Genomic DNA, 26,477 nt, shown 5'->3' on the forward strand with positions numbered 1-26,477 from the left:
ATCCATCGAGCCCTGGACGCGCGACAACCACTCTCATAGGTCATTGAATTGCGACGTCCCAGGAGGCGTCGCCGACCCTTCATATTATCTAACGAATAGACACATGCCGAAGCGAAATCCTAAATCACCCAACCAACAACAACAACCGAACAACAACAATAGAGATAGCAAGGGAAACACATTCACAAAAGCATGCTTCAAATATATATGCATTGTTAACAATTGAACCTTAGCAAAATACAACCCGTAACTAGGGGCTTTTTTCCGATTCAAACAAAAGGGGTCGGGGTTAGACCTAGCTCCTCTATCTATGAGGGTGGCTTCCAAAAAGTGGTTTCACCACGGGAGACCGATCCTCTATGGTTCGGGCTTAGGATCATAGTCCGGGTCGAACTCGGGGTCACTCACGGCGCCATCGGGAGGATTTCCCACAACATAGGGGTCCAATGGGGCTCCGCCAAGATCACTCGGGGGTCCGTCGAACCCACGAAGAGGACCAAAGAGATCCCCATCGAACCATAAGTACCGGGCCACAAAACGATGTGGAACCAAGTGTTCTAGACCCTCATCAACCCAAACCATAGTGATGTGCCTCTCATAGGTAGTATCGCTCCCTGCTACCACAATCGCGGTAATGTCCACCTCCCTAGTAACGGGGTACCCAAAACAGACGAAGCAACTATGCATACCTACAAGCCTGAAAAGGAGTGAATAACAACAAATGAGTAAAACTCAATAAGTAGAATATCTAAACCTTGAGTGGGAAGGTACCTCGCATCGGAAACATGCCAAACACAATCCAATAGTCGCACTTGAATTCTTACCTCCCTTCGTCACATAATATTCACACAAATAATTTACACGTGAAGTCTCGCTTCTAATTGGCATGCAACAATTACACATAGTAATCAAGAACACTTCATATCATATATTTATGCACAATGCAACCACAAGTCGTCCAATTATTACGACCACTCAGGGCCATGATTAAAACTCGCGTTGGTGGTCGTCCGGCGTAACCGGGCATTGTCCCGCCCCATCGAGCACGGCTTTGTCAATTGACCTCACTCGAAGACGGCATTCAATTAAGAGCTTCGTTCCGAAATCCATCCGGAAACAGCAACTGAAATCCATCGGGCATCGTCCCCCGCAATCATACGGGTACGGAACTATTAATGTGATCATGCAAGCACCTCAAGCACTCAAGCCACTTATTATCTTTCACTTAGGCCAATGTAAAAGTGTTTAATGCTCACACGGTTAGACATCTAAAATCCCGCACACGTAAAAATGCACTAAAATAATCACACCAAGGTTAATCATATCTCATTGGAAAGCTTAGAGTGTGTAGGTTTTATCTCCAGAAGACATCAAGCCACGATTCAAACGTTTTCATGTGCAAAATAGTGCATCTTTGAAATCGGTTAAATCTGGCCAGTTTTACACAGTAACAGAAATAATAAATGAACTCCAAAAATTATAAATTTTTTATATGTCACAGTAAACACCTTGATAAACATTTCTTATAAAGAGCACAAAACCCAGTTCAATCTGTAATCATGTAGTTTTGTCACTGACAATCAGACCTGAAATCAGCTCGCAAGAACAGACTACTCGATCCTCAAAATATATCTCTTTCAGTACCCAAGTCACCTTAAAAAGCCTCAAAATTTTTATATATCATAGACAGAAAGGTCCTTAACAACTTTTGTAAAAGAAGCTTGTTGAAAATAGACCTAAAAGAATTTATAAAAAATTGAAAAGACATGAAGGTCAGAAGAATTGTATTTCTGGGTAGTTTAAACATGGTTTCAAGATGAGCTTTTGTATGACCCAAATAAACTCCAAAAATTTCAGATTTAAAATATGTTAAACTTCTAGATGTGAAGAACAACTTTTGTGAGAACATAACTTCAGACTCAACCTACAAGAACCTCTACAAAAATAGTAAACTGAAGAGGTACGGTAATAATAAATGTGGGTTTTAAAACCAAACTTCAAAGATTCAAGCTCTAGTTGATATCCATGAATCTTTAACCCAGCAAACTCATTCCAAAAGGTCTAAACCATCATACAACAGCCAATTGAACATCAAGAACACACATGATGGAATAAGCTCAAACAAGACTAAACCTAAGTCCGAAACGCGTAGAATAACGTCCTATCCACGGATTAGAGGAACTACTTACAAAACTAATCGATCTACGGGTGACGACGAGCAAAAGGTGACGGCGAAGAGGACGGCAACGGCATCACTATGAGTGGCGGCGGTGAGCAGCTTGGAAGGACGAATGGCGCGGCACGGCGGTCGGCGTGGCACGGATTGCTCGGCATGGAGCGGTGGTGGTCAGACGGCGGTGGCAGTATGGTGGCGTGAGAGGGAGGGAGAGAAAGAGAGAAGTGAGAGCGAGTGAGAGAGTGAGAAGCTTTTCCCCTTAAGTGCTTCTCACTAGAAGACCCCAATAATGCAAGTGCATTAATAGTTCAACCACCAAGCCTAGCCTAGCCCCTTTAATTTGCTCTCAACCAAGCAAACTTATGGACAAGAAGCCATCTAGAAAATATCTCCATCAAGTCTCACTCTTAGGTAATCATGGCTAGCAAAGTAGGCTCAAGTACAAGATTAGGAACTAACTAGAGGAACCAAGCTAGAAACCAACCAAGTTGGTCTTTCCCTCTCTTCCCCAAAATGGCGCCAACTCCACTTCAAACAAGGCTAAATTTGGGTTTCATCCCAAATCAAATTTCTAGAAGATGCATTAAATGCAAAACTATAGGTTAATCAACATAGAACATCAATCAAGCATATTGCACTTTAAGGTGCAATATTCTAAAAATCAATCAAGGTCAAATGTGGGCTAGAAGGATTTACCCTCTTGATTGGCGCCTAATCAAGGCCGCATAAGTCCAATGACATTCAATTAATCGTCATGGGATTGAGAATGTCACAGGCGTCAAAACTAAGCACCTCAACCATTGCCTTTTGATGGTCATTAGCAAGTTTCCCATTGTCAGTTTATTAACGTTACTTGTAGTTTCTTGATTTTGAACTTGAGTGTTCTCTTCAGGAGGATATGGCCATAATTGAAATTGTTACGTAAGTTGCACTTTTCAACTGAGTACTTCAAATCAAATTCATCTCCAAACATTGCATGGGAGTTTACTAGAGCCATGGGAATGGTTGAGTATCTGGAAGTGCTTGGAGTCATGACTAGAACATTGAAAGGTCAACTACATTCCGGAATTGGAAGTCTGCCCTTTCTAAGAATCCTATGCTTATCGTGTACTTGCATCCGTGAAGTTCCAGGTATGCTTCCTTGCCTGCAAATTAATGCTTAAGTTCATTGAATTTGATGAGATTCAAGTAATGCCGATGCTTCCCACAAGTTTAAACAATCTATGAGTGTCATCTAAATCTTTGCGAATAATCCCACATCTCTCGAATCTGACTAATTTGTTTCAGTTGAACCTATCTGATGGCTCTAGTTGGAGACAAGGAGGTAAAATTCGTACTTTTGACTTAGGGATGATTGGGAGGTTCACAAACTGAATAAGTTGAGCTTGAAACTTCTATTGTCTCTGCTCCTACTGAGTTGGCTTCCTTTCTTAGTCCAAGGAACTTCATTTGTCTACGATGGACCTGCGATCTGTTAAATTTAACCTTTGATGACTTCAATTTAACTGTGTCACTCTCATCCGAAATAGAAAGTTTATAAAGTTTCGAGCTCTCATGGTCAAAAGGGCTTCAACTTCAAAATATAATAGAGTTGGTTCTGAAAAGCTGTGAATTCCTCGAGAGATTCATGCAATCTAACATGAGGAGATAAAAAAACGTCCTAGTAGAATATCGCCCAAAGCTAGTTGAAGGGTGTTTGAATCATATGGAGGCATTTTCTGTCATCTGGTGTGAGTCCTTGGGAAAGTTAGCTCATACAAGTGAAGAAGAGTTTGCTAATGAGTTGATTATTTGTGAAGGCAAACTAATTCTTCTGTCCAGAGTATAAGTTGAAGAGTTCCAAGCTTAATTCAAGTAGTCGTTACATAGGAACCGTGGGAAGGGTTTGAGGTCTCGGATTGTTGTTCTGTGCAGGGTGTAAGTGGTTTATCAAACTTTAAAGAAGCTTGACTATTTATACATCTGTGACTGCGATGGGCAATATACTAGTTGTGAAGGGCCTTGACGAGTTTAAGTACTTGAATCAGTTAACAATTCATTGCTGCGGGTCAATGGAAAGGTTGATTTATCGACTTTTCTATTTGGGATACAAGGTTTATAGTCGAACATTGTTTTCGGGGAAAATCGATGCTCTGTACACAAAGGTTGACCCTTCTATGTAGATAAATAGAAGGGTAACAGATGAATTGGGGAGACGGCAATGGGGTTCCTTCTACGGCATGCAGTTGTCGTTTGCCATGTCACGAATAGTTTGCTTGACTTTCATTATCTAGAAGTAATGTCATTGTTCAGCTTCTCTTTTCTTTTGGTCTATATAGAGCAATTTGTTTAGCTAATCGTATTTTTAATCCATTTCTTACGCAAAACTCTCCGCTATAGAGATGAGATTGGAGACATTTGCGATTTTGAAGTGAAGAAACACCAAAAGAATTGATGATAACCATGGATGCGGATTGGCTTAAGTTGTAACAATCGGACGCTTTGCACAACACGCCTAGGTTTGTGATTCTAGACCTGTGGTGGTCTTGACATGGGGTAATCTCCCATTCTCCTAACTTTTTTAAGTCAAAAGAAGTAAAAAAATAACGGTGGGATGATCCTGCCCTCTATGTGGCAGTAGCACAGAGACATCAAAGCTGTGATGCATATCTTGAAAAAGTTATTTAATTTCTCGTTCCTATCTCTCTCTCCTGCGAGTTTGACAGTCGAAATATTGACAAGAAATGGTCAATGGTGCCTTCAATGAGCAAGACCCAGGAAGCTGCTTGCCTGCTTTTATTTTTTGTTTCTCATCTTATCATGCTTACATGTACCGTATTTTTCCGTTCAGGAATCAGAAATGATGTTGAACTCAGCAATGGTTACGGTTTTGTATTCATCTTATCGCGTCATGCTTAGCTGCGCAAGAGTTGAACTAGTGAAACCTCAAGGATGCCTCGCACAGCGGCCGAGTAGAATTTGTCCAACTTCTCCCCAAGAACATATCTGACGTTTAACATTCGCATGTCTTAGATTGTCATATTAAAATACTCATTCCTGTCCATTCCTTTCTTTTTCCCCATTCCATTCCTTCGTCTCCTCCGTTTCCCACCCTGCATTGTTCGATCATACAAGTCATTACTGGTCTTCTCCTTCTCATCACGAACTGTCTCCTTTGAAAGCTATTTTGGAATCCCAGAACGCAGCAGACAGGTTCCAAACTAACAAGTCCGACCATCACGAATAATCAAATGGCAACTAAATGCAGGATAAAAGATAAAGGGGGAAGAGAAAGGGAGACAGCACCGAAGCAGTGTCGCCAACAGATTTGAGCATCTTCGTTAATGTGAAGGAAGCATATACAGTAGCGAAGAGGCCTTTACTTCCGCTTTCCTGCACACAGAATCAGCTAAAAGATATCAAAAAGATATAGATGACGAAATCATACATTGCTCTCGACAACTAGTTCTTATGATCACAGTACTCATCAAGACCGAGAGAAACAGAGACCGAGAAAACACTCGGATGAACCACTTCGAAATTACTAATGAAGGAACACTAGCTTCTTTCTTCATTCTTATCATCTTCATCCCAATAAAATTTCGAACTAGTATCAGCTCTTAAACTGTCTAGATGACCATCCAGGACGAAACTGAAGATAAGTTACCCAGCTAGGGTAATACGTCAAATATATCAACCTGGGAAACAAGCAAGACCACGACCACGTTCGATAGAGTGAGAGAGCGCTTCATGCAGTTGATCTCGAGGTAACACTTGATGTCATCATCAACAGACTGGAGATCAAAATAAAAGCAAAAAGGAAATTAGTAAAAACGATAAAACGTGGGAATCTTTGGTGAGATCATAATAACAACGGTTAGGTTTTCAAAAAATAAAAACTCGCACCAATCATCCATGTCGGAAGCTAATAACCAACTAATTTTTCTTTCCTACAGAGTGATTTTGTTGACAAATATGAATGCAATAATGCTTGTTGAAGACAAATTGGGTTATCCAACCCAACAATGCACGTGATAATCATGTAATAGATAGGCCACCAATAGGTTTGCTTCCTTTATTGTTAGGGGATCAGATTGGATCATGTTTTATTAGGAGAGTAACGATGTAATTTTCGGGCTCTATCCCTCAAAAAGCACTTGTCATGTGAAAGAAGTTGGTAGCTTACTAATTTCTAGGGATGTTGGTAAATTCGTTATAGAGTTGGGATTTTACTAACCTCGCTTGTAAAATTTGAAAGATGTTTGCAACTTAGTATTTGATCAAAATGTTGGTAAATTATTCACAGTGTCGGTAGCTTACTAACCACACTTTAAAATTACAAAGAAGTTAGTAACTAATTTTAATGAAATTTTCATAAATTTCTAAACGGGTTGGTATATTACTAAATTGGGATACGTATATTAGTAAAATTTCAAAGAAGTCGACATTTTAAACAAATTATAGAAATGTTCGTAAATTGTATATAATATTGGTATTGTACTAACAACACCTGTATAATCTAAATGGAGTTGGTAACTTACCAATTTATTAGGATGTTGACAAATTCTATATTCGGTTGATAATTTACTAACTAAACTTATAACAATTCAAAGAAATTGGAAAGTTATGAATTAATTGAAATGCTAGTAAAATCTATAATAATGTTTGCAATTTACTATGTGACAATTGTAAAATTTCAGAGGAGCTGGTTATTTATTAATTAATTTGAAAGTTGATAAATTCAGATGGTGCTGGTAAGTTACTGACTGGTTATTGGACAATCAAATTGACAACGTGCCTTTTTTTTTGTTGTCACCAGCATTAGAATAATTCAGCAATAACTTCAGAAATCTACCAAACTATGGGAAAATTTTTCAGATTTTTCCTTGACCGGAACCTACAGTCGCACCGAAAGCGGGGCAATTTTGGTCTTTTGCTAACTTCCGTTATGCCGTCCACTTGTTTGGCCACGTCTTTAAGTTTTGTTTTTTGTTTTCCTCTTGGACCAATAGCTCTTGATTTTATGGTCTTCCTCGTAAAAAGTTACGATTTCTGTTTCATATATTTGATCGCTAACTTCCTTATCTATTCCATTACATACTGCAAATGTTTTTTTAGTGGATATAATAATCAGTGAGGTAGGAGAGTCTGGCAAGAAATTGAGCTGTACGTGGAATATGCGTTTAGCTCAAATAATATTCCATCCTTCGGTCTCCCTCGACAAACATTTTTTTGATCGCATCTCCTAATATAACAGTAACACGCTACCTCGAATAATGACAACTAAGTTGTTTAGCCACGTCTTGAGCATCGATCAACAGCATTTGATTTTATGCTCTTCGTCGCCAAAAAATGCGACTCTTAGATACTACTCCATTATTTCCTCATGACTTGTTAACGCGGCTTCTTTCTCTATAAAGAACATCGGATCAGAGAGAGAGAGAGAGAGAGAGAGAGAGCTGCTAAGCTGAGCAAACTACTGCTATGGCAAGCTCAGATGCAGGAACATCAGCCGGAAGCGAGTATCAAGTATTCTTGAGCTTCAGAGGACCCGACACTCGTGTTGGATTCACGGACTATCTCTACCATAGCTTGATTGATGCTGGAATCTATGCCTTTCGAGATGACGAAGACCTCCGTGTCGGTGAAAAGATCGATGGATCCCTTTTGCGAGTAATCGACAATTCCAAAATCTACATACCCATCTTCTCTCGGAACTATGCTTCGAGCCATTGGTGCCTCTGCGAGCTCGCACATATCGTGGCAAACACCTCCAAATCAGAAGGTAATAAAGAGATTCTACCCATTTTCTTCGACGTGGAACCTGACGATGTTAAGTTGAAAACCCGGATGTATCGTGATGCCATAAATAAGCTGAAGCGCAAGAAGAATTTCAGCAGTGAGCTAGTAGATGGGTGGAGAGAGGCTCTCATGGAGGTTGATGAGATAAAGGGATGGGAAATGAAGAAGTATGGGTAAGCTAGCTGCTTTCAAGATACTTGTTTCCCCAATATCCCTTAACACTTAATCATAGATGTAAAATTCCAGTATGATTGAGGTGGGACTTTTATTATAGTAAATATCATATGATGAACCTATAATACGTTTGTCAAAAAAAGTGAAACTGGTTAACAAGTAACGACATCATCTTATATAATGGGCGAATAATGATATTAATAACTAAATTAATATTTGATTGGGCGCTGTGGGAGGATACACAATGTTAAACATTTCTTCCCTTGAATATACGATGTTAAACTTTTATAGTCATCGCTCGAACATAAGTCATAAATTGTCAATTTCACACACACACACACACACACACACACACACACACACACACACACACACACACACACACACACACACATATATATATATATATATATATATATATATATATATATGTATTTTTAACATAATCCCATGCTTGCTAATCTCATGTTAGAAGAATTGCCAAGCTCACAATAAGTAAGTTTTGCAGTGATATTAATGTCCAATATGGACTCTCATAAGATCAATTTCAGGCTGTTAAGGTCCCATTATTTATCCGATTATTGTGTAGTTTATCCAATGCTTGAATAACATCACTTCTTGCTAGGTAATTGTGATTTCACATTTTTCCTCAACTAAAATGGTTTTCCATTGTAGCAGCTTCGACAAACTAATCAAATTGGTAGTTGAGAAGGTCATGGAAAAGTTGCAGACTATACATAGACGGGTGACTGACCATTTAGTTGGGATTGATGGTCAAGTAAGAGCAGTAAGCAAATTATTAGACGTCAACTCCAATGATGTGCGACTCATTATGATTCATGGTATGAGGGGTATTGGTAAAACGACTCTCTCCAGGGTTGTTTTCAACCAACTCTCTTCTCATTTTGGAAAGAGTTGTTTCCTTGAATGTGTTCGAGCAAAGTCATCAAGTTATGATGGCTTAATTGAGTTGCAAAAAAAGTTGTTAGCCGCAATCGGCAATCCCTTAGGAAAACGGAAAAATGATGACAAAAGTTACGAAATTAAGAGGACCGGAGAAACACTTCACAATAAAAAAGTACTCATTGTACTTGATGATGTCGATGACGGAGAACAAGTGAAGAAATTAATTGGAAACAATACTTTGTATTCAGGATCTAGAATAATGATTACAACTAGAAATAGAGATGTTTTGCGAATTGATGCGCCAAAGTATCAAATTTTAGATTATGAAATGGAGGTAATGAGCACTGATGGTGCGCTTAAGCTTTTCATTGGGCATGCATTTAAAGGAGACTCTGCTTCAGATGATTACAGTTATCTCTCAAGGGAAATTGTATCTGTTATTGGGAGCAATCCCTTGGCTCTTGAAGTAATTGGTGCGTTACTCTACCGCAAAACGCAAGAACAATGGATAGAGACATTGAAGAAGCTAAGAAAAACACCTCATAAGGATGCTTTTGGAATGTTGAAGATTAGCTATGATGCCTTAACTTTTGAGCAACAACAAATTTTTCTTGATATTGCATGTTTTTTCGTTGGTGAGGAAAAGACAAATGCAATTTATATGTGGAAAGATTGTAAGTTCTTCCCGGATTCTGGAGTTGCTGTCCTCATCAGCATGTCTCTGATGAAGATTGTGGGCAATAAGTTTTGGATGCATGATCAACTTAGAGATCTTGGAAGGGAAATTGTTCGTCAAGAAAATACAATCAATCCTGCAAAGCGGAGTAGGATATGGAATTACAAGGAGGTCCTTGATGCAATAAGAGTAGAGGAGGTAAAGCACTTCTAGAAATAACTAATAGTTCATGACAAAAAATTCCTCAACGCTGGCATAGGATGCTCTGTCTTCTTTTTCTTTTTTTCCCTTTTATTATACTTTTCCTCTACGTAATAGAAAACTCATATCACTCATTTTCTTTTCTCATGTGCAGATGAACAAGAACGTTCGAGCTCTATATCTTGATACATATCAACTAAGTTCCCAGGATGAAGTTTTTCGAAGTAATGAGATTGGAAGGTTTGAACATCTAAGGTTCCTTACTTTAACCGGAGGAACCTTTGTTGGCGACTTAGCGAATTGTCTTACTGAATTAAGATGGATTTCTTGGAATCATACTCGACAAATCTACGAATGGACCAACATGTACCTGAAGAATGTAGTCATTCTTGAATTTTCAGACATTGGCTCCTTAGATGATTCGAGGTTACAAAACTTAATCAAGGTGCGTAATATGCTTATTTCTATTATATTTTATGCGAAGCTAATATTTGTCTTTTCATCTATGGAATACTGTAACAGGCAAGAAAATTGAAAGTTATTTCTCTCAAAAGTTGTCACAGCATAAAGCAAACGCCAGACTTCTCCGAATGCCCAAATATAGAGAGGCTTACTTTCGTAGATTGTTCCAACTTGAGGAAAATTGACGGCTCTATTGGGAAGTTAAGGTGTCTGATTTACCTGAAAATTGATAGGTGCTTTCATCTTGAAGATTTGCCTGAAGAAATCGGCGACCTAGAGAATCTGAAGCACTTCTTTGTAACGTGTAATGTGAAGAAACTCCCAGATTCAGTATGCCAGTTGAAATCATTGAGTGAGGTGCACTTTTCAAGTGGGTGTGATAATTAGATTCAACAAATTCATGGGAGTTACCTAGTTCTATTTGAACGCTTCAAAATTTCGAAGTGCTTCTAGCCAAAAGTCGCTATTTACATGGTCAACTTCTATTTGGAATCAAAACTTTTTCCTTTCTAACAATCTTAGCCTTGGTAGGTGATCCATGTGTCCGGTATCACGCATGAAAGAGGTGTATAGCTTGCTGTGCCGAGTGAATGTATGCTGCGTTAAGTGTGATGGAAAGTGCTAGTGTGTGCTGTATATGTGCCCCTTTCATGTGTGTATGCTGCTGGAGCTTTGTGAATGAACTATGGTCATCTTTTATGCATGATAAGGCAGGTGCAGGTTGCTGTGAACAAGCATGTAAGCTGTATGTGTACTGCGTCCAAGTATATGCTGTATATTCGAGCTGTTGGGCTGTGGGGGTGTGTATTACCGATGTGAGTTTAATTAATGAGGTTGGTGTATGTGTTTTTGCTGCTATAGTTTAGGTTACGCACGTGTGCGTGTCGGTGTGCAGAGTTTATGTGTGTATTTGATGGTGTGATCTTCCCGCGGGGGTGTAGGCTGCTGGTGTAGGTGTGTGCGAGTTGTGTATGCTCATTGCGGGTGTCACACGTGCTGTATTTGTGTGTGTGAGTGGGTGAGATGCAAGTGAATGGGAGCGAGAGGCCGAGGAAGAGAGAGAGGGTTCCGTTCGCTGCAATTTGCAGAAAACCGAGAGCAATGGGGAGTCCTTAGGCAAATCTTAAGCTAATTTTTTATTGTATATGGCATGTCGATGTGTTGGTGTTAATATATGACTTCGATTTGTGTTAAAATCAAAGTTAGGAGCTCATTTTGGAGTCAAATGGCTTGGGTGTCTAATTTTTATTTTGCCCATGGATTTTTTGTCCTTGATTTGTCCATTCCCTGCCCAGACTGTTTTAGCTCCTAACTAGGATTGTTTAGGCGTATTTTGGGTCGTGTCTTGGGGCTTTAAGAACAAGGCCATTTATATTCTTTACCCAATCGTATTGGGCTTTACTTACCACATTTTAGTTGCGTAAGGATAGATTAGTCAGATCTTGAGCTTAAGACACTCATTGTTTGATGAAATGCAGGATTGAACTTCACTAATTCAGAGTCCAGGGAACATGTTGTAGTAAATAGGGAATTTCACTTAGTAAATGGCCTGATTAGAGGTCATCAACTAAAGAAATGTGGAAGACATCTAGGGCTTTAATATAATAGGCAATGGGCTAAAATTGGACTTGATTTAATTAGGCGTAGGTCATAAATAGTCAAACTAAGTTTACGGGTCGTATTGATATTTTTAAAAATCCTAAGATTACGGGCCTTTAGAGCCGTAATCTTAAAAAGTGATAAACTAGAGAGTTTTAGAGGACTTCAGGCGATTTCCAAACATACTAGGGATTTCAATTTTCTAGGTTGATTTGATGGGTTGAAAGGGCTTGCAAAGTACCGGTTTTAATGCAGATCTAATTCCAAGATCACCAGTTTGGCTTAATCTCTAATTTCGGATTTTTGTGGGCCTAATCTCTAAAAGCTGTCAACTATGGAAACAAGGGAAAATTCCAATAAAGGCACGAAGTGCCCTCATTTCTCAAATAAAGGGCCGAAGTGAATATTGTTTCAAATGAGGGTACTATTTCAAATAAGGGCTTGAAATGCCATTATTTTCTCAAATAAGGGCCTTATTTTGAGATTATATTGTTTGCTTAGTATCCCCTAAACTGAATTCATATTTTTGGCAAAATAAACAATTTTTTTTACTTTTCATACACACAAAATTCAATATCTTTTATTGCGTATTAAGATATCAGCATATTTAGAGGATTGTTTTATCATCATAAAAAAATGGGGAGATTGTTGTAAAAATCACTATCAATGGATAAACCTGGTGATGATGAACAAGCTTAGAACGAGGATGTTTGGCAAACCTTAAAAGGACCATGAAGACAAACATCATGGTAGAGTCAAAATTGCCTATATGCTTGAAAGGACCAGAAAGATCAACATTGATATCGGGTGCAACGGATTGTTATCGGAGCAGCGGATTGTTGGCAAATAGCAACTACCTTATACAGATGATATGATGATCATTAAGGATTATGTGATATCCATGGTGTGATTTATTGGGAGAAGATCGTAAGACGTTCTTTTACGTTTTCAGGAAATAGCACCAACGGACATAGTGATTAGCTGTTGATGATGTTTGTACTAATGTTGTGACATTATATCAATGGTGATGTTTGAATAACGATCATGTGAAGATGTTTGGAATTATAGCTGTTGAAGGGTGGAAATGTGCATCGGAAGATCGGGAAGTCTATCTAAGAACAGGAACAGGTGTTTGTCAGAATTGCCAGAGCAGTCAGCATCGAGACAATAGCTACAGGACCTATTTCAAGATAGCCTGCAAATGTTTAGGATAAAGGATTGCATAGGTAGTTCTGTCTCTGGATAACAGCAACAACGGATCTCTAATGGCTAGTTAATTTTCTAAAGCATCTCCAATGGGAAGATTGAAGATGACTATTTAAGATAATAGATTCTGGGCCAAAATTTTAGAAAGCACAATGTAGAATCTGAATATTTGCTCTAGGCCGCTTTCTCAATTGATATTATTTCATTCTCTTGAAAGATTTTCACTATGATAGTCTTGCTGTATGGTAATCGTGTGAAAGATCTAGTATACAAGAGTAAGTGTAGTAGCTAAGTCATGATAGTGTGGTCTATTATTTGTTAAGGATCGGCATTTGTCAATTATAACTTGTTGAGCATATTACTAGTGCAATTCAGCCCGTATTGTGGCTGTTAGTCTGGAGAGTAGACGTAGACTTAAGGATAAAGCCGAACCACTATATATCTGCATGCAATTCTTCCATTTCTATAGTAATAGTAGCACACGCACTTAATTTTTACAATCTGTTTCTGCCAATGTTTGAAGTTAAACTTGTTATATTCCGCAAATATTTTTCATAGTTCTCAAACAATATATTCAGCCCCTTCCCCCATCTAGATTGTATTGTTAACCCCAACAGACTCTACCCAGATGTTCACCTTCGCATGGTCCTTCCAAGTCCTCACGATCACCTCGTTCTATCATACTCGAAAGCTGCGAACACCATTAATAGTGGCAGAGTCTTTCTTATATTAGCATTACTTTTTTTTTGGAGCAAATATTAGCATTACTTGATTATAATAAAATCTTCATTTATCAAATAATAGGGTTAATACCCCAAAAAATCCCAAACTTGTACATCTGTGATAAATTTACCCCAAGCTATTTTTTTTATCACAAAAAACCCCAAACTGGTACACCTGTGACAATTTTATCCCGAACTAATTTTTTCACCACCAAAAAGCCCAAATTGGTACACTTGTGACAAATTTATCCTCTGTTAGTTTCCGTTAAATTTTATTGTCAAATTGTTAAGTTTGATGACACGTGGTAGTTAACGGGTGTACCAGTTTGCGGTTTGACCCCTCTGTTTGTCACAAGTTTACCAATTTGTGATTTTTCTTGATATTAATCTAATTTAACGGACACTACTGGAGGGTAAATTTGTCACAAATGTACTAGTTTGGAGTTTTTAGTAGTCAAAAAATTAGTTTGGGGTAAAATTGTTACAGGTGTACCAGTTTGGGGTTTTTGATAGTCAAAAAATTAGCTCGAGGTAAAATTGTTACAAGTGTACCTGTGTGAGATTTTTTGTGGTAAAAAAAATAGTTCGGGGTAAATTTGTCACATGTGTACCAGTTTAGAGTTTTTCTTGATCAAAAAATTAGTTTGGGGTAAAATTGTCACAAGTATACCAGTTTGGGATTTTTCGTGGTATTAACGCCAAATAATATTTAAAATATATGATTTTGTCATTTTCAAATCATCATAATGGGGTTTTCCAACAATCACAATATTGTAAAATTTGAAGAAGTTGGTAAGCTACTAATTAATGATTCTGGTGAACTCCGTATGGGGATCACAGTTTACTAACCACACTTGTAAAATTTTAAAGAAGTTGGTAACTTACTAATTTCTTGATATATTGGTAAATTCCATATTGTGTTGATAGATTACTAATAATACTTGTCATTTGCAAGAAGTTGGTGACTTACTAATTTCTAGGGATGTTGGTAAATTTGTTATAGTGTTGGGATTTTACTAATATTGCTTGTAAAATTTGAAAGATTTCGGTAACTTAGTAACTAATTAAAATGTTGGTAAATTATCTATAGTGTCGGTAACTAGCTAACCACCCTTTTAAATTACAAAGAACTTAGTGAATTGCTGAATTTCTAAACAGATAGGTATGTTACAAAATGGGGATAGGTATATTACTAAAATTTAGGGAAGTTGACATTTTAAATAATTTATTGAAATGTTCATAAATTGTATATAATACTCGTATTTTGCTAACAACACTTGTATTATCCAAATAAAGTTAGTAACTTACCAATTTATTACGATGATGGCTCACTCTTTATTCGGTTGATAATTTAATGACCAAACGTATAACAATTCAAAAAAAATGGAAAGTTATGAATTTATTGCAATGCTAGTGTTTGCAATTTACCATGCGACAATTGTAAATTTTAGGGGAACTGATGATTTATTAAATTAATTTGAAAGTTGACAAATTTCAGATATTGTCGATAAGTTACTAACAGGTTATTGGACAATCAAACTGACAGACGTGCTTTTTTTTTTTTATCACCAGCATTAGAATTTCAGTGATAACTTCAGAAATCTACCTAATTGTGGGAAATTTTTCAGATTTTTCCTTGACTGGAAACCTACAGTCGTGCCGAAAGCTGGGCAGTTTTGGTATTTGCTAACTTCCGTTATGCCGTCCACTTGTTTGGCCACACCTTTACTTTTTTTTTTTTTCCTCATGGGCTAATAAAATTTGATTTTATGGTCTTTGTCGTAAAGAAATTACGATGTCTGTTTCATATATTTGACTGTATGCATTTGATTGCCAACTTCCGTTATCTACCCCATTATATACTGCAAATGTTTTTAAGTGAATATAATAATCAGTGATGAAGTCTGGCAAGAAATTGAGCTGGTCTTGCGCGGGGAATATGCGTTTCTCAAATAATATTCCGCCCTTCCCTCTCCCTCGAGAAACATTTTTTTAATCGCGTTTACTAATTCAACAGCAACACCCTCCTCAAATAATGACCCCACAGTTGTTTAGCCACATCTTTAGCATCGACCAATAGCATTTGATTTTATGGTCTTCGGCGGTAAAAATTAGGATATGTGTTTCAAACACTTCATTTTATGCATTTGATTGGTTTGCTATAACGACAATATTTCCTCATGATATCTTGACGTGGCCTTTTTCTCTGCTAAGAACATCGGGTCACAGAGAGAGAAGGAGAGAAATAGAGAGAGAGATCTGCTAAGCTGAGCAAACTAATGCCATGGCGAGCTCAGAGGCAGGAACGTCATCTGGAAGTGAGTATCAAGTGTTCTTGAATTTCAGAGGAGTCGACACTCGCCAAGGATTCACTGACATCCTCTACCATAACTTGACCGATGTCGGAATCCACGTCTTCGTAGATGATGAAGGGCTTCGTGTCGGTGAAAGGATTGATGGATCACTTCTGCAAGCGATCAACAACTCTAGGATCTATATACCCATCTTTTCTAGGAATTATGCTTCGAGCCATTGGTGCCTCCATGAGCTCACACAGATTGTGGCAAACACCTCTAAACCAGAAGGTAGTAAAGAGATTCTACCCATTTTCTTTGATGTGGAACCTGACGATGTTAAGCTGAAAACTCAGCTGTATCGCGATGCTATAAAGCAATTGAAGCGCAAGAAGAAGTTGAGTAATGAGCAAGTTAATACGTGGAGAGAGGCTCTCATGGAGGTTGATGCGATAAAGGGGTGGGAAGTGAAGAAATACAAAGGGTAAGCTAGCTACTTACTGTTTGCTTAATTTTCCTTAATTATAGATGTACAAATTCCAATATGATTGAGTTGGGTCTTTTATTATAATAGCTACGTCTATAAAAAAAATGCGAAACTACTTAACAAAGTCATCTTATATAATGAGCGAATAACGATATTACTAGCTAGGAAGCTAAATTGATATTTTATTGTGGACGGTGGGAGGGAAAAGAATGGGATAATGAAATACCATGCACATTCCTATCTAATCATTTAATTTTTCAATACGTTAAACATTTCTCCTCTTGAATAGACCATGTTTAACTTCTATAGTCGTCCCTCGACCTTAAATCATAAAATGTCAATTTCAATGCATAGAAATTTATACATCTGTTTTGCACGAACGTTATTAATGTAATCCAATGATTACTTATCTCATGTGGAATCAAGTCAGATTTCGAGTCACGACATGGCGCACGCGTTGCCAAGTGCATAAAAAGTATGTTTTGAAGTAATGTTAATGTTCAATATGAACTCCAGGAACATGAACTTCGAGAAGATTACTTCTAGATCGTTATGCTCCCATTATTTATCTGATTATTGTGCAATTTATTTGAAGCTTAATTAATATCACTTCCAGCTAAGTAATTGTGATTTTGCATTTTCCCCCCACTAAAATGGTTTTCCGTTGTGGCAGCCACGGCGAATTGATCAAATTGGTAGTTGAGGTGGTTTTGGAAAAGCTGAAAATAAAACATAGATCCGTGACTGAACATTTAATGGGAATTGATGATCGAGTAGTAGCATTAAGCGAATTGTTAGATGTCAACTCTACTGGTGTGCGGCTCATTCAAATTCATGGCATGGGGGGTATCGGTAAAACGACTCTCGCCAAGGTCGTCTTCAACATACTCTCTTCTCATTTTGGGAAGTGTTGTTGTTTCCTGGAAGATATTCGAGAAAAGTCATCAAGAACTAATGGCTTAGTTGAGTTACAAAAAAAGTTATTATCTGAAATCGGCGTCCATGCTGGAATAAGGAGCATTGACGAAACTGATTATGGAATGAAGAGGGCTGGAGAAGCACTTTGCAATAAGAAAGTTCTCATTGTACTTGATGATGTTGATAAAAGCGAACAAGTGGAAAAATTAGTTGGAAAGAGTACTTTGTATCCAGGATCTAGAATATTGGTTACAACTAGAAATAAAGATGTTATGCCAATCGAAACCCCAAAATATCATGTTTTACATTATGAAATGGAGGTGATGAGTACTGATTATGCACTTAAGCTTTTCAGTAGGCATGCATTTAACGGAGACTCTCCTTCAGATGATTATAATGATCTTTCAAGGGAAATTATATCAGTTATTGGGGGACTTCCGTTGGCTCTTGAAGTAATTGGTTTGTTCCTTCACCACAAAACGCAAGAATTATGGAAAGAGACACTGGAGAAGTTAAGAAAAGCACCTGACGCAAATGTTTTTGAAAAGTTGAAGATCAGCTATGATGCCTTAACTTATGAGCAACAACAAATTTTTCTTGATATTGCATGCTTTTTCGTTGGTGAGGACAAGACGAATGCATTTTACATGTGGAAAGATTGTGAGTTTTTTCCGATTGGTGGAGTTGCTGTCCTCATTAACAAGTCTTTGGTAAAGATTGTGGACAATAAGTTTTGGATGCACGATCAACTAAGAGATCTTGGGAGGCAAATTGTTCGTCTAGAAGATCAAATGAATCCTGAAAGGCGAAGTAGAATATGGATTTGCCAGGAGGTCCTTAATGCAATAAGAACAAAGGTTGGTAAAGCAATTCTAAAGAGAACTAATAGTTCTTGACAAAAATTCCTCTAAGTTAGGATACTCCATCTTCTTCATTTTCTTTTTTCTTTTTTTTTTTTGAATCCTGTTCCTCTATGAAATAGAATACTGACGTCACTCAATTCCCGTTCTCATTCGCAGGGTAAAAAGGACGTTGGAGCACTATATCTTGATATAGATCCACTAAGTTTCCAAAATGTCGTTGTTAAAAGTGAAGAAATTAGAAGGTTTAAACTTCTAAGGTTTTTTAGTTTAACTGGTGGAACCTTTTCCGGCAAATTAGAGTGTCGTCTTACCAAGCTAAGATGGATTTCTTGGAATTATCCACCTCAAATTCAGAGAAGCACCAGAATGTCCCTAACAAATGTAGTCGTTCTTGAATTTTCAGGCGTTGACTTCTTATACAATTCGAGATTAGAGAAGATGATCAAGGTGTGCAGTATGCTAATTTTTATTTTCTTTGAATATAATATTTGAATGTTCATCCATTGATATTGCATTCATTTTGACAGATGGCAAGAAAATTGAAAGTTCTTCATCTTAAAAGTTGTCACAAGATAACCAAAACACCAGATTTCTCTGGATGTCCGGATTTAGAGAGGCTTACTTTCATATATTGTTCCAAGTTGAGGAAAATTGACAGCTCTATTGGGAAGTTGAAGTGTCTAATTGACCTGAAGATTGATATGTGCTTAGATCTTGAAGATTTACCTGAAGAAATTGGGGACCTAGTGAACCTGGAGCACTTCTTTGTATGTAACTGTAAAGTAAAGAAATTCCCAGTTACCATCTTGCGATTGAAATCAATACGTGAGATTCACTTTTCAAGTGGCTGTGATAATTAGATTTAGCAAAATAATGGGAGTAACATAATGCTATTGGGATGCTTCAGAATTTGGAACTGCTTCTAGTCAATAGTTGCTGTTTTAAATGTCGAACTTCCTTCTGAAATCGGAAGTTTGCCCATTCTAACAGCCCTCAATCTTTCGGTTACTCGTGTTATTGAAGTTCCAAAGGCCGTTAGCATGCCTCCTCGCCTGCAAATATTGGAGTTGATGAAATGTCATAACATTCAAAATTGTTGGTGCTCCCAACAAGTTTATTTATCGACGAGTGTCATCTGAATGGTTCCAGGTATCACGGATCTCTCAAATTGATACCTGGATCTCTCAAACTTTACTAATTTGGTTTAGCTGGATCTAAACGATTGTGGAGGTGGAGGAGATAAACTTTGTATCAATGAGGTATGGTAGACAGGGAAGATATCCAAATTGACTAAATTGAGTTTGGGACTTCACAATGTCCCTGCTCCTACTGAGTTGGCCTTCCTTCCTCTGCTAAATCAACTTGATTTCTTTGGATTGGACCTCCCAAACCTTTCTGCAACTTTCCTTGTCAATGCAAAAGCTAGGGCTTAATAATTTCAATTCAATTGCGTCATTCTCTCCGAACCTGAGAAATTTGTCATTTTTAGAGCTCTGGGGGTCTCCAACGCAAGAATTTTAGCTCGCTGGACTTCAACTTCCACATATAAGGGAGTCACATGTGCAAAGCTGTTTACCCCTTGAGAGATTCAAGCTATCCAGCATGAGGAAGCTAAAAGATGTCCAGGTGAGCAATTGTCCAAGCTATCGCTACTTCTTGAGAAGGCTAGTTTATGTTGGGGTAGCAAGGGAGGATGATAATGAGTATGCTAATGAGTTGATTAGTTGTGAAGTGAGACTAATCCTTCTGTCGAGAGCCTTGAACAAGTTGCAAAGTTTCACGCTGGTGGGTTGCCATAAGATACTCCAGATTCAAGTGGTCCGTACATTAGAACCACGGGAACACTTCAGCCTTGGGAAATGTCTGTATAACAAAATGATACGGGTTGTTCAGGGCCTTCATAATCTAGAGTTTTTGGATAGTTTACAAGTTCCTAAATACGGTTCTTTGGAACGGTTGATGATGTATCAAGCACCAAATCGCCAAATGATTGCCACATATATATCTCCGATTGCAGGAAAGACTTTTGGTGTTCCCTTTAGTCATTCAAGCACCATAAGGTGAGTATGACTAAACCTTCTCTCTAAAGAATTGGACAAGATACACTTTTACTATTATTTCTTACATGTATTTAAAGTACAAGGTAGCTGATAGTTTATGGAAAGACATCGGTTAGAATAACTGTAATACAATAACTGTCCTAGCTACAGCCTTTAGACACGGAAAGATAAAATCCTTGTACGATTGCTCTCAATCAAATCAAGACCAGTCAAGCAATTCTTGTACTATTGGCAAGTGTAATGAGAGTTTTCAAAGTAAACAAATTCATTTTATCTTTCTTTGTATAGAGGATTTTATCTTTCCGTGTATAAAGGCTAGCTAGGAAAGTTATTGTATTACTGTCACGCCCCGTACCCTACGAAGCATGAACATCCACGTATAGGTCGAAATGTGGTGCGACGCTCCCAGGTTACGTCACCAACTCGAAAACCCAAATCAGAGAAAACACGCCACATGCGGAAACGACGTATATATAATAAATATATATACACCCAGACAATTTAAAAGCAACCATGAATAGCAAGAGATAACAAATTACGAACTATTAAAACAATATATACATTCATTATAAGACTTATATACAATATCCGTTTTTAAACAGGAGATACAACAAAAAGGTCACTAAAACAAAAAGGGATCGGTGGCCTGGGGGATCAGACTAACAACAGGAGGGCTACAGTCAAAAAGTATCGGCCCTCGCTCCTAAAACTGAGGTCTGCCCTAGGGTATCCAGTCGGGGTCAAATCCAAACGTCTCGGAAAAACTCTCAGACTGCTCTGGCTCCTCCTCTGAACTCATAGCCTGAGACTCTGTCTCGGGCTAGGGGTCCTGCTCCTCGACCTCAAAATTCATGGCCGGGGATCTGAAATGTCAGTTTTACCACAACCGTGAGAAATCTCAGCAAGTATAAAAACTAGGCTAAAGTGCCCCTTCAGACATGTAATTTAAACATGCCAATTAATGAACCAGTAAAACACTATAATTATCCTGGGCTCACAGCCCAATACAATATCTCGAAGACCTGCAGATTAGGCATTCAACAATAATGATACTTACGTACAATGATTCCGACCCGAAGGCCCACAAATATTACGACCCGAAGGCCACGACCCAGAGGCTAACAGTTGAATATAACGACCCGTAGGCCCGACCCGAAGGTCCACAGTTGAATAAAGCGACCCGTAGGCCCGACCCGAAGGCCACAATTAAATCAAGCGACCCGCAGGCCCGACCCGAAGGCCAACAGTTTGAATATAACGACCCGTAGGCCCGACCCGAAGGTCCACAGTTGAATAAAGCGACCCGTAGGCCCGACCCGAAGGCCAACAGTTTGAATATAACGACCCGTAGGCCCGACCCGAAGGTCCACAGTTGAATAAAGCGACCCGTAGGCCCGACCCGAAGGCCACAATTGGATATAACGACCCGTAGGCCCGACCCGAAGGCCACAGTTGAATAAAGCGACCCGTAGGCTCGACCCGAAGGCCACAATTGGATATAACGACCCGTAGGCCCGACCCGAAGGCCACAGTTGAATAAAGCGACCCGTAGGCCCGACCCGAAGGCCACAATTAAATAAAGCGACCCGTAGGCCCGATCCGAAGGCCAACAATTGAATATAACTCAAGCATGTACATCGTTTCACTCAATTTCAACCAATCACAACTTGATATGCAAAACATATGTTCAGGAATTTGTGTCGATACCCAAGGCGACATGCCGAATACAATTATGCCCCAAGTCAATGTATCTAACATACTCTCGGCACAATCAAATTATTCCCAATGTAATCCAACCATTTTAACATTTATTCCGCGCATTTGTTACAATTCAATTTCACGCGCCTCGGGCACGCCTTGAGCAAATCAATTCCGATAGTCGATCTCACCACCGTGGGGTCATCCAATAGGGTTTATTTAAGTCCCAACCAACCCCCAAGAATGCCTAAATTCTTGCCATTAATTAATGAATCAACTAAGTACTCAACTTGGACAAATTGCACAAATTCGGTACTGAATGAACAGTACCAGGGCAGGACACATTTTGTTCACCAAACCACAATTAAACACCCTCATTAGGCTCTAGTCTCAAACCCTAATTACCCAACAACCAAGTACACTTAATTAAGCTTCAAATAAGCCTAATTAATCCCCAAAATGTCCAATTCCAAGTCATTAGCACTTGAACTTAATTAGTGCCACACTTAGACAAATATGCACATTTTCGGTACTCAATGAACAGTACCAGAACAGAGCATCATTTGGCCATTAAACCACACTTAACCAACCTCATTAAGCCTTAATGACCTATCCTAATCATCCCACACTCAAATAAACACAATTAGGCCCTAAATAAGCTTAATTAACCCCTAATTACCCCCTAAGAAACACAATTAGACTAATTAAGGGTTTAGGGGTTTGTACTCGCCTATTGATGATTCGGGACGACGAGAACGGGCGGTCGATCACCAACACGCGGTAAGGATCGACGGCGGCGTTCCAGGTGCAAGCCGGCGGTCATGGCGACGACGGGAACGACGATTTGCGGCTGGTCTTCTTCTGTTTGGGGCTGGAACCGGGTTGAGGGTGGCGGTTCAAGTGAGAGAATGATGGCTGGGGGTGGCGGTGCTCGGGGTACGGCACAGCGGCGTCCGGCGAGGCCTCCCGGCGTCCAGCGGTGATGAAGACCGGCGGTGGCCCTCACTGTTCCGCCTGGACAGCTGCTGTGGGTGGCGATTTAGGGGAGAAAGAAAGGTCGAGGGGGGCTGAGATGATGACAGGTGGTGGCGTGTGCTGGTAGGCGGCCAGCAGCTCCGGCGGTGACACTGTTCCGGCGTGAACAGTGCCAGGAAGAGCAGAACGTGCACGGCAGAAAATGAAACGGGGAAAAGGGAGAAAATTTTGGGGGAAATGGCCGAATGATCATCAGGAAAGAGAGAGGGTCTGGTCAAATGTGGTCAAGCTTGGTGTGAGTGGAATCCATGTGTCTCAATCTAGGCCAATTGGACAATTTTGCCATTGATCCAATGGCTATCTTTCCTTCTCATCCAATAATTTAGGGGTAAAATGGTCCTTTGTCACTAACCCAAGGCTGACCAGATCTGGATTAAGTCAAACTCACCTTGGTTAAACCCCAAAAATTAACCAAATTCGGAATTGTCCAAAAATGGCCTAGGGGCATTTTCGTAATTTTTCGATCCTGAACCGAAATTCCAATTTTTGTCCGTACCGGTCCTATATATGCATGGCCAGCATAATACGGTGTCGGATCCTTAAAAATCATCCTTTAAGCCCTCGAAAATCAGTCCAAAAATTTGGAAGGGCAAAACCGTAAATTCTCATTTTTCTCCCACCAAACGGCGTCGGATTAATTCCGATCCTTCACGGAACTTTCTCGCCATAAAATACCGGCTCTAAAAACCCAACTTGCGTCCCGATCGGCCCATCACGGCCCCATGAACAATAGATCACAGCCACTGTTATTTTCTAATTTCCAATAATTAATGCCCGAATTAAATCCCAAGGCCCGCCATAAAATTTCCACTACCAAATCATACAATTCCGCACCTAACTTTATACAGATTTCACCCAAAATCGCCCGTCGATACCCGAAGTCCAAAATTGTGTTTAGAGCGCGACTTACTAAAATCAAACGAGCATTAACATACATTTCATTGGTCCCGGTAACGGGTCAAAATTCAGGATGTTACAATTACGGTTATTTTAGCTGATGTCTTTTCATAAAGTATCAGCTACCTCGTACTTTAAATACATGTAAGAAATAATAGTAAAAGTGTATCTTGTCCAATTCTTTACTCTCTATCTCGCATAATTAACACTTTATTAACTAAAAAGAGAGATCTCATATTTCAGTTTACGTATTGTTATCGGACCAATAAGGATGTCATTGCCAAATAAGATGCATTCAAATTGATCTCACTTGCAAGTTTTATCTTCCCAATTGTGTTTTGTCAGTTTCCTTTTTCTCCTTTTCTACCCCCTCTTTTCCTTTTCTCTGCTTTCCGTCCATGAGAAAGTTTCAGAATTTTTAGATAAGCCAGGGCACAAGGTCAATAGGTATCAAATTAAGTGGAAGAACTTCAGTAATCCAAAAGAAATGTCTCGTTCAATTTCTTGTTATTTAAAAAAGTGCTTTTTATGTTTCATTCGTCTTTTCAAATAAAAAGTGAATTTTTTAGATAAGCCTTGTTTTCACTCAAAATAATACCGGTTTCTTTCTTGTGCTATTTGTGATGGAGATAAGATTGGTACTTTGCAGTTTCATACTTAAGATTGTAAGCCAGAAAAATCATACACTTGTTTCACATGCGGTAGACAATTTGCGAATGGTATGTAATGGTCGCACTCTTAGAGCATACCTAATTTAACTCAGGTGGAGTAGAGTTATTTTCTTCTACTCAGTTAACTTTTTGTTACGTTGGATGATCCTTTGCTTTTAACTCCTACAATACTTTTACTCAATCATGTAGGTTGTACATGAAAACTTACTTACTGATACGACAAGTACCAATTGAGAAGGTTTCGAGGTTGTGATCTATTGGACTTAATTGACTGGATAAAACATATGTATGCATGTATAATTTCAAATAGAGGAGAAACCCCGAGTCAATAAACAACAAAGAAAGACGGAAAGAGAAGGAAGGAAGGCTTTGTCTCCCTGATTTCGCTTCAGAGAATTTTCAATTAGATGATTTTTAGATAATATGATGAGGCTTTGTGAAACTGGAGTTTACGGAAAAGAAAATTGGGCAACAAGTTTTTGCAGAAAAAACCTAAAATGTGTGTTCATGAGTAATTCATGAAAGGAACTCTACCTTCTGCAAAGCACGGTCTTGCCATTTGATTACTTAATTTTTCGATTCTAACCAGCCTAGTGTTGATTGGTGGTATGGTTATTTAATTTAGCATTGTACAGGCCCGGTAATTTTCTGATGGTACGATATTGTTTCTCTTTTTTCTCTAATTTTTTCTTTGTGGCGTGAGAAAGTTAATATCTTAAGCGAATGCCAGATCCATGATATATTCTATAAGATTTTAGACAAAACTCGATTTGTTGGCTCAACTATGAATTGTTTGTACCGGGCAATGTCAGTAACCGAACTCATGTCGTGCGGATAACCGCACACATTTTCCTTAATCATTAAATCAATTCCGTGGAGTTTATAACATCATTAAATAAGTGTTGTTTCTCTTCTTCGAAATATATTCTTTCTCGTAATTAACCGGAACTAATACAATTGATCTGTCTTTACTTTCATGGGGTCCTTTTTATGAATGGAGTATGTATCTTCTTTTATTGTTTACTTTCATGGGTGTCATTCCTTTTTAAAAATTTCTCCCAAGATTGATTGTGATTCTTTCAGGGTTCATGCTCTCACTGGATTTGTAAGTGCTTTAGAAGTCTACGAGGCTACGAAGACAATTCATGTCATTTGTTTGTGTCGGGAGTGCGCAGCGGAAACCCGATATCTTTACCCTAGGAGATCGCCAAGAGGGAATTCAAGTCTAAACCCGTCAACATATCGAGTTGGACCTACCTTCACTCAAAAGCTTAAGCTAATAAGTTATTAGTCAACTAAGATATATTAACTATCCCTCAACATACCAATTCTCCAATGTGAGACTTTTCTAACATAATTCACATGTACATCTCAATTATCTCCCCCTCACATGTGAGCTCAGTGTTAGGTTTGCATCCCCCTAATTTTGGTATTCTCATGCATCAATTTATCTCAACTTGAATCTCCAATGCCCACCTTCATCCTGGTCTCTTTCTCTAGACCGAACCATGAATGCGGCCATCAGGACCGCATTGCTACACCACAACGCCCACTGCCCGAAAATCGTGTTAGTCACCAGATTCCTTCGTTGATATATTCATCAAACACTAAGGGGCCCACCAATCTACCATTGACTTTATACCATTTGTTG

At 38.8% G+C, this 26,477-nt stretch overlaps 1 protein-coding gene and 1 pseudogene across 1 annotated transcript in view; both read left to right on the forward strand.

Annotated features, from left to right (window-relative positions):
• The window catches only part of LOC115677813 (disease resistance protein Roq1-like), a 34,679-nt gene extending 23,787 nt beyond the window's left edge, over positions 1–10,892 (forward strand). The window contains exons 2-5 of the mRNA XM_056303838.1: positions 7,885–8,130; positions 8,807–9,911; positions 10,069–10,359; positions 10,437–10,892. Of these exons, the coding sequence (XP_056159813.1) occupies positions 7,885–8,130; positions 8,807–9,911; positions 10,069–10,359; positions 10,437–10,763 (1,969 nt within the window). The 3' untranslated portion in view covers positions 10,764–10,892. The remainder of the gene's footprint in view (positions 1–7,884; positions 8,131–8,806; positions 9,912–10,068; positions 10,360–10,436) is intronic.
• Positions 10,893–16,013: 5,121 nt separating this feature from the next.
• The window catches only part of LOC115677816 (disease resistance protein L6-like), a 39,860-nt pseudogene continuing 29,396 nt past the window's right edge, over positions 16,014–26,477 (forward strand).

Source organism: Syzygium oleosum, unplaced genomic scaffold, assembly GCF_021117445.2.
Source record: "Syzygium oleosum isolate NSW1041296 unplaced genomic scaffold, Sole_v2.1 Sole_v2.29, whole genome shotgun sequence".
Taxonomy (NCBI): domain Eukaryota; kingdom Viridiplantae; phylum Streptophyta; class Magnoliopsida; order Myrtales; family Myrtaceae; genus Syzygium; species Syzygium oleosum.